Source organism: Oxyura jamaicensis, chromosome 5 (assembly GCF_011077185.1).
Source record: "Oxyura jamaicensis isolate SHBP4307 breed ruddy duck chromosome 5, BPBGC_Ojam_1.0, whole genome shotgun sequence".
In the NCBI taxonomy this organism is placed as follows: domain Eukaryota; kingdom Metazoa; phylum Chordata; class Aves; order Anseriformes; family Anatidae; genus Oxyura; species Oxyura jamaicensis.
This window is the reverse complement of record NC_048897.1, coordinates 39515309-39524414: the sequence shown is the minus strand read 5'-3', so window position 1 is coordinate 39524414 and position 9106 is coordinate 39515309. Positions and strand designations below refer to the sequence as shown.

Below are 9106 nucleotides of genomic sequence, written 5' to 3'. Positions count from 1 at the left end.
GGGGCAGCAGCTGCACTGTCTGGCAATGTCTCCCAAGGGTGGTAAAGTCACATTGCCAGCTGCTGTTATTCACTGAAGAAACCTAGAGACCATCACCACTTGCATACAGTCTGCTTCCCTGAAAAGAAGCCCCCAGACCAGTAAATGTGGAGTCAAAAGGGAGTATGGTAAGGCAAAAGGGCTTTATAAATCACTTTAAAAAAAAAAAAAATCCTGTTTTGAAATCCTGACAAGAGGAGTTATGTGTTTGGCAGTGTCCCTGTCCTGTCTGCTGTCCCCCTGAGACCAGGCTGGGGAGGGTGGTCAGACAGGTAGGCTGTGCTTCTTGGGGAGCTGCACTGGGACCTTTGTCCCCAGGAGCCAGACCCAGGCTGTGGGCGGCCTCCACGTGAATTCACCATGTTCTTCTCCAGCCACAAAGGGCACAGCTCTACTGCCAGACCCACGCAGAAGCCTTTTCACGAGAATCCACAAGCATGGGAGCAGCAGGAGACGTGTTTCCTCTCATCCAGAACTCCACCATCCAGCAATATTTGCTTGGACAATTAGTCTCAATGAACTGTCTATAATATCTATGTCATTACTGCTTGCTGTGCATCCTCACTGGTAATTTTTATTTGAAGTAATTAATGATTAACGGGGGCACTCTGCTTAAGCCTGTTTAATGGTATTGAAGGGAGCAAGGAGCAGACAAGATCAGATGAACTCAGCAGGGTCCTCTTTGTAGCACTGTAAGTACCCTTTCAGCTTTCTCTTGGATCACTTGGACACATCAGTTTGGGGAATTATGTTGTTGCCCAGGAAGGGAGACTTTTCACATGTAAACAGAGTGGTGTATCTGTTATGCAAAAATTCAAAACATGTCAAAAAACAGCAAGAATTGTCTGCTAACAAAGAAGACACTTTAATCAAAGAAAAAAAATGTTCTGGAAACAACAGATATCTATAAAGTGATTTCATTGCCACAGTGACCCAACTTTATCTTTGAGAAAATTGTATAAGCATTTTGTAATTTTGTAAACTCCTAGAAGTATGATCTGTGTTTATATCACATTTTTGTTTAACATATATGTAATTACCTATTTATTTGATTAAGAGATAAAGACTAGTAGTGCTGCAATAGCCATCCTGCAATATCACAAATAAAACCAGATTCCACCATTTTCTCTGGGGAAAAGGTCAAAAACTTCCAGTTATTTGCAATTTAAAACTAACAAACCAGCAAACCAAAAAACAGTTTAATACTATTTTTTTTTAACTTGTTATTATGAACAACATTGCATCTTTTGAGAGAGTACTCAGTTATGAACATAGTTACCACACATTTTTTCTGGGGATCACTGGCATCAGGAAAGTGAAACAGAAGTGAGAGATTTTGAGAACAGGTGTGTTCTGAGAGTCTCATTTTACATGGCTGGAGCACACAAGTATGAATAAATTAATTTCCCTGCCATGTCTAGTGTGTTTATCTCTTTTCCAGGAAAAGTTAAAAGGAAAATGAAGCCCACCTTCTCCTTGTGTTTATTGCTGGCTGGTTTGTATGCTGCTGCCCAGTGCCATCAGCGCCCTCGCTACCACAATAAGCAGGATGATCCTAAAGGAGAATATTACCCAGGTCACAGTTCTCATGGGGAAGGAGCTTATCCAGAAAAAAACAAAACTTTTGTCAAACTAGCTCCTAGCAATGCTGATTTCGCATTTTCATTTTACAAGCTTGTTGCATCCGAGGCAACTGATCAAAATATTTTCTTTTCACCCATAAGTATCTCTGCTTCCTTTGCAATGCTGGCGCTGGGTGCCAAGTCAGCAACGCTGACGCAGATTCTGGAAGGGCTTGCCTTTAACCTGAAAAAGATTCAGGACCAGGAAATACATGAAGGTTTTTGCCAGCTTCTCCACATGCTGAACCGTTTAGATGGTGATCTCCAGCTGAGCCTGGGCAATGCCCTTTTTATAGAAGAGATGTTAAAACCACTACAGAAGTTCTTGGATGATGTCAAAAGCTTTTATGAGTCTGAAGTCTTTTCTACTGACTTTAACAACTCTTCTAGTGCTGAGAATCAGATCAACAGTTATATTGAGCAAAAGACAAATGGGAAAATTGTTAAATTAGTGGAAAATCTTGATCCTCTCACTGCAATGGTTCTTGTTAACTATGTCTTCTTTAAAGGTAAGAAATATCAAAGGGTGCTAACGTTGTAACTTAGATGCTTACTGCTTATTACAGAGAATGAAAATCAAAGAGAAAGAAACTGTAGTTTCTAGTAAAAGGGTGTTTGTTGTTGTTGTTGTTTTGTTTGTTTTGTTGTTGTTTGTTTTGTTTTGTTTTGTTTTTTAGTTGAATGAACCCATACTCACTATCTGGAAATTATTCCTATAAAATCATGTACATGTGTAGTCAGCATGAATGTCTGTGTCCTCACCTGGTTGAGTAAAAGACTGGATTTTTTTAACAAATATATTTGTTGTGCTGGGTAAATTCTTTAATGTTATGACAGACTCATGCTCTAATGAAAGATCGTATTTTCAGTATTATCCATAATTGTTTTCAAGCACCTAGGAAATAAAAGCTGTGATACTGGAACACCTAAGGGTGCAGTAACATAAAAAAATAAATAATAATAATAATAATAAAAGTTTGCTCTAACCAAAGGAAGACTGTGAGACTAGATCCTGTTTTATTCATAGAGACCATTCCTCTTTGTATTTCACTGAAATATTTTTCTTTTTGTCACAAGCTCATTGGGAGAAACCCTTCAGTGCTTTATATACACAACAAGAGGATTTTTTTGTGGATGAGAAAACAACTGTAAAAGTTGACATGATGTATCGGAAGGGTTACTACAGAAATTACTTTGATGAAGAGCTGTCCTGTTGGCTGGTTCAGATACCTTACAATGGAAATGTTGCAGCATTATTTGTTTTGCCAGATGAAGGGAAGATGAAACAGGTGGAAGATGCTCTCTTGAAAAGGACCATGTCCAAATGGGTAAAGTTCCTCCAAGATAGGTAAGAGGTTTTGCTAGGGTGAGATGTGACCATCAGCAATGTTTGTCTGACCAAGACAAAACATTAAAGGGCAGATTATTTTCCTGAAATCTGTTCACTTATTGGTCCCTCTCTGTGCGTGACTTCCCTTTTCTTAGTTGGAAAATGAAAAACAGTTCTGGGTAGTGAAAAACAAGTTGCTTAGCACCATGTTGACAAAGTCAATAGGCACTTATCTCATATGGACAATGTGAAACTCAAATCGAATTTTAGTTTATTACTGATGGGGTTATTAGGGTGTTGAGGGCCAGGTGGTATCTGCAGTATCGTGTGTAAAAGGAAATTTTAATCATTCACCATTACTGAATTACTAGGCCACCACATTACTGTGGTGGCTTAGGCCCTGTTCTGTATTCAAACAGCCTTAGTACAACTAACTATAATCTTCTGGGGAACACCTGCTTTCTAGCAAGGCTCTGTTTGCAGCAGAATTGATGGGACTATATCCCACTGGGCAACTCTTTGAAACCCACTGTGAAGGTAAAGGTTAATATGGGCTTATACTGCTCCAACCCTCCAGATTACATGGCTATACTGTCCAGAAGTGTTATTTGAATCCTGAAACTGCTTTCAGTTTAACTTATAACATTTAGAAAAATAAATGAGAATTGTCACTAAAGTGAAGTCATTGAAGAGCATTACCTAGTTGAAAATCTGTCCCTATTTATGTTGTTTGTTACAGAAAAATACATCTACACATACCAAAATTTTCTATTTCTGGTACCTATGATGTGAAAAAGATAGTCAAACAAATGGGTATGATTGATCTATTCACTGAACATGCTGATCTGTCAGGAATTACTGAGGAGCCTGGACTGATGCTTTCAAAAGTAAGTCAGCACATGAAACATAGTGACCTCATGATTTGTCTGTTCCTGGGAATCTGTCATTAATATTATATGAAAAGCTCATCCCAGTTTCTCTGAAGCAAAATTCAGTTATCAACAGATACCAATCTAGAGGCAAAGGGAGACATACCATTCCTAAAACTGAAGCCACACTTGCACAGAAGGGGTTACACAAACATGGTTCAAGGATGAGGAAGAAGACATACGTATCATTAGATGTTCTTTTGGCTACCGAACAAAATTATCTAAAGGTAGCACATTAACTTTGGTAAAATATCCTCTAACTCCCCTTAGAAAGGGTAAAAGGCTATTATTCCTGCCCTTCTTGTGCTCCCAAAAAGTTATTTTTTTCAGCTAGATGACAGGGTACATTCCTGATAATACATGAAGCTGCCAAATGCAAAACAAAGTCTAGGCTAAATTACCAGGTTTCTTTACTACCCAAACTTCTTGCCATCAGTCATCTTGAGTGCTCTTTGGCTGTCTGCTGCTCGAGGGTTGTTCTCTGCACACACAGCTAAGGGAGGCTACCAAGAGTGGTATTGTGGTTGATGGCGCTGTGGTGGGAAGGGGAGGGCTGGTGATGGCCTTCCCCAGGCTGGTGCTGCTGGGTTTCAACCTAGGCAGGGTTCTCTGGCAAGACCAAAGAGGGTAGCAGCCTGCCTCCCCTCCTGCTGCCATTCCCAACCCTAACCCACACCCTGGCCCTGGTGGGGCTCCCCTTCCTCCATCCCATGGTGCCCAGGGTGGGTCTCAGCTGCCAAATGCGTGCCTGGAGAGCTGGCTCAGGTCACCTACAGTGCAGTTGCTCTCCTCTTGCCAGCTTGTCAGCTGGAAGTTGTTTTGCTCTGTGTCCTTGCAGGTGATCCACAGAGCTGTGCTAAATGTTCATGAGAATGGCACTGAAGCAGCAGGAGCCACACTGAAGGAGATCACCTGGAGATCTGGCGATTTTCCTCGTCCACCTCGAATCAAATTCAATAGGCCCTTTCTCCTGACAATTGTGGATAAATATACCCGCACTGTCCTCTTCATAGGGAAAATTGTAAACCCTCTGAAAAATAACTGATTGGCCAGAGGACATGCACCTCTGCACATTGCTGGCTAATTCCTGTGATACAGTAAAACATTTCTGTACTAGTGCTTGTTTTACAACTATTATCATTACGTACATTTCTAATCCCTTAAAAGACAAAAACTATTTTTTTCCTTGTCCAAAAGACACTGGTATTTCTTCCCTGCCTACCACTGTATATAGCTTGTAGTATTGATGAAGTACAAGTTACCTTTCCATCTCTTTTGTAAGAAGCCCTTTCTGACATGCTGCAGTAGGGTATGTGAGGTAGGCTGAAGTCCCTTGGATGATGTAGCTATTGCTGTACACTCAGATTGTGTGTGGGGGAAGGCAGGAGAAGGAAAATGGGGAAAAGGAAATGGGCTTACCCCACCTTAACCCACCAACTTAACCTACCATCTTAACCCACCAACCTTTGATAACTTATTTAAATGCAGATTTCCTCAGTATTGGCGTGATTTTTTTTTTTTTTTTTAATGGAATGAGATTGCAAGATCACTGACTGGGACATTGGAATACACTATGATGCAAAGGGTTGACCAGAGTGGTTGTTTTAACTTGCCTCCCTGTCTCCTTTGTGGAAGCCTTCCTCATGCAGACAAGAAAGTTGGTTTGCTTTACTAGGGTATTACCAATGCCCTGAGATAAAATAAAGGATGAGGCAGTTCATGTCATAGCACTAGTTTTCTTTTTATGGATTTATTGTTAGTGTCGTTTCTCATTTCTCCTACTGATGCCACCTTCACTGTCATGCTTTCCAGCTAGACATGGTAGACTGTGGTAGAGAAGAGGAGGAATGAAAAATTGTAACTACAGAAAAAAATTATTTTCTCACTGGGAAGAGCAAAGCTTTCCTAGGTTCTGTTAACCTGCATTAAACTCAGAAAGCTCTCATAGACACACATGCAAAATGCAGGTAATATTTGATAAGTCGCTTTCTAAGCATTAACGTAAGAGTGGATTACTGTTATCGAATAAAGTCATACAGTTACTTGAAATTAGTTATTTTTCATTCAAAGATGCATCAGCCTAATTTATTGCTATTGTATTGTGTTGCTTTATAGTGATTCTTGGTCAATACAATTTAAACATACCAGATATACCAGGTAGTTGTGGGATTATGAAATGAAGGAAACACAAATCAGTAAATATTTAAATTATTTTATTCTTTACTTTTTAAAATTAGCATCTTTAACACATCCTATTAAAATATAGAAAGCCAATAAAACCACTTAAATTACAGATTGATTAGATCTTTTGCTACAGAATAACTCAAAGCAGTAAAGATAATAAATAAATAAATAAATAAAAGTAAAATACAAATGGCAACTTTTTAGACTTTAGTCTCTTAAAATGTCTGTGACAAAAATAAAAATGATAATATTTCTAAAACACAATTATCCTGGTTGAAGATCTTTATTTTCTCTGACATTAAATTAATGCTATCAATGTTAGTAATTTGTAGGTGTAAGTATAGAAGAGGAAGGAATAGAAGAGTCTTTTCCATTTCAGCCAAGCAACACTTGATGTTCACACTCAAAATTCTTTTCAAAATCATGTAAACTATGATAATGCTTCCTTTCTGATAGATGTATTTGGTCTATTCAATACTTAATGAAAGCTGTTGGCCTCAGACTACTAGACATATATAAGTACTTAATTTTTGTATAACACACATAAACAGATTCTAGAGAAGATCACTTAAAAGTTCTTGGCAAATCTTCGAGCTAATTCAGGACAACATGCTGAAGTCCAGCTTTGCAATGACAAAAAACTCCATAGACAAATACCAAGAGCCACTATGTTTGTTGTTCCTTTTGGACCCCAGATCAATAGTATCTATTTGCTAGCATGGAAAAAAAAAAATCAAAATTATATTTTGCCAATCAGATTTTCTTTGAGAAGCAGTCTTGATGCTTAACCTAATTAAAAGTGAATGGGAAAAATTCAAGCTGCATGTGGGAGAATGAGCTAAGTTTTTCTTTGCCATTTAGATATTAAAAGACACTACAAGATATATTATGAAACTCTAACAGAGTGGGGCCTTTCCCTACATTATTTTTCCCAAAGGAAGTATATAGAATAAGAAGGATTCTTAATTAGAATTTGCATAGAACTATGCTTATTTAACATAAATTTTATATTTTATTGAATTCAGAAAACTGTCTCCTATTGAATTCAGAAAGCTGTCTCCTTCAATAAAAGTGCAATCCTGAAATACGTATAACCTATTTTTCAACAAACAAACAAACAAAAACAAAAAGACAGTTCTTAAACAATTGTATGCCATTCACTATGTCATATCTTTCACTAACTGATTAAATTTTGCCTTAAAATATGGGGGCTGGAGGCAAGGGTGTTTGTGTTTTCATCCCTGCTATTCTCATTGTTATAAACCTTCCTTTAATTTCTAACTAGAGTTTGCTTCTTGAGAATTTAAACCCTTCCGTTTCTTATTCCACTCTTGTTTGTCAGCTGAAATACCTCCTCTTTTGCAGATGTTACCTTCTCGGTATGTACAGATTTCATTTTTATCTTCCCTCAGCCTATGCTTTTTACCAGTCCTGGCTCTTTTTCATCTTCTCATTGCCAGCATGTTCCTAATATAATCTTTTTACACCTGTTCCAGCTATAATGTACCCTTCTTGAATGTAAAAGACTAGAATGTTTCGACAATTTCATATAACGTCTTTAATACTTACAGCTCTCCAGTATGTCCAAGCAGTGTTTTTTCCACTTCAAAACTATTTAGTACTTATGAGCTACTTATCCTTTTCTTAGAATCCTTAAGGCACTTTAAAACACCTTCTGTCCACATGCACTGGATTGTCTTATTATACTCTGAGTTTAGTCCCTGAATTTCTAGAAGTATTAGGTCAGCTTTCAAGATCAGATAAAATGTATCTAGGATCCACGTCCTGAATAAAAGCATGCCTTGATCATGCTTTATACTTGGGAAACCTTGTCTAAAAAATTAAATGAGACCATGCGAATTTTAGATCGTCTATCATTAGAACTCTCTGCAATACTAAATTATCACTGATTTAATTAGATAACCAAAAAATATCATGAAATTGCTGTTGGTAGCAAATCATCTTCAGAGAGAAGTAGGAGCTGTATACAGGTGTATTCCTTGGTTCCCTGTTTGTTCTGTCAAAGATGAGGAAATTACTCTTACTGGAAATATGCAGCAGATGGCATATTTGAGTGTTAAGTAATGAGTTTAGAATTGAATAAAAGCCCCCAGAAGTGTCAGCCTTGAGGTTGTTACAAATTCAATGTAGTCATGTTTTGTTAATGAAAGTGATTCTTCCTTCAATCAGCTATTTCTTTTCTTCTTCTTTTATGGATTTTTTTTGTTTGTTTGTTTTGTTGATTTGTCTACTGACTGGATACCATGATCAAGAAGTCTCAGTGCAAGAGGGAAAGGACTTTTCTTTGAGCTACTTAACTTTCTGCTGTTCTGTGCTAGTGCTGTTTCATACCACTTAAATGCCATGACATTCCTAGAGGATGGAGCTGAGGAGGACTCTGTCAGGGACATCCTCTAACCCAGCTTGCTCTGAAGCCTGCACACAAATCTGACATGGGAGCACACACAACCATGGGTGTGCCAGAGCCTCAGACTCAGTGATGTGTATGTGGATTCTCAGAGAAAACTGTGATTGTATGACTTTGTAGTTTCCTCTAAAGGCTATTTTGGATTAACAGTCATAGAAGAATGCCAGTCCAGAAGAGGCCTTGGTGTAGCACACACTAAATGTCTCTCTGAAATAAGAAGAGGAAAGAAAGCACTGTGGGAATAGCAATAAAGAGTGTATTTGTTGTTTTGTCATAACTAGTAAAGAGTTATCTACAAAAGTGAAGCAAAATACAAAAAGATAAATAAGAAGCTCAAAAAACAGGATTAATGCATGGTGGAGATGCATTTAACCCTCACCCACAAAATACATTACATTAAAAAGTGTTTGGAAGAAAACCAACAGAAATTGTGAGTAATGCTAAAGGTCGTAAGAGAAGAAAAAAGCAACTAGAAGCAAAGTGTGGGAGCAGAGAGGGTAATAATATACTTGAAGTAAATCAAGGAAAATAACATATTTCAAACAGCCAGTGGTTAGTGCCAATGCGCAGGTCG

General features: G+C 38.1%; 1 protein-coding gene across 2 annotated transcripts; it reads left to right on the top strand.

Moving 5' to 3' along the window:
* Window positions 1-479: 479 nt before the first annotated feature.
* LOC118167716 (alpha-1-antitrypsin-like) lies at window positions 480-5034 on the top strand. 2 transcript variants are annotated; one of them, XM_035327472.1, is made up of 5 exons: window positions 480-731; window positions 1481-2170; window positions 2739-3009; window positions 3731-3878; window positions 4759-5034. In XM_035327472.1, the coding sequence occupies exons 2-5, from the start codon at window positions 1498-1500 to the stop codon at window positions 4963-4965; spliced, it is 1299 nt and encodes a 432-aa protein (XP_035183363.1). In that variant the 5' UTR covers window positions 480-731; window positions 1481-1497; the 3' UTR covers window positions 4966-5034. The 2 variants fall into 2 exon arrangements, with proteins under 2 accessions (XP_035183363.1, XP_035183362.1); XM_035327471.1 differs by lacking the exon at window positions 480-731 and having other exon boundaries at window positions 1438-2170.
* Window positions 5035-9106: the final 4072 nt, after the last annotated feature.

What these genes read in the sequence shown, in the direction of transcription:
- LOC118167716 (XM_035327471.1), top strand. Translation starts at nt 1,453, where the DNA reads ATGTCTAGTGTGTTTATCTCTTTTCCAGGAAAAGTTAAAAGGAAAATG. An exon ending in TAACTATGTCTTCTTTAAAG is followed by an intron (nt 2,171 to 2,738) that starts GTAAGAAATATC and finishes TTTTGTCACAAG; the next exon opens with CTCATTGGGAGAAACCCTTC. An exon ending in GTAAAGTTCCTCCAAGATAG is followed by an intron (nt 3,010 to 3,730) that starts GTAAGAGGTTTT and finishes TGTTTGTTACAG; the next exon opens with AAAAATACATCTACACATAC.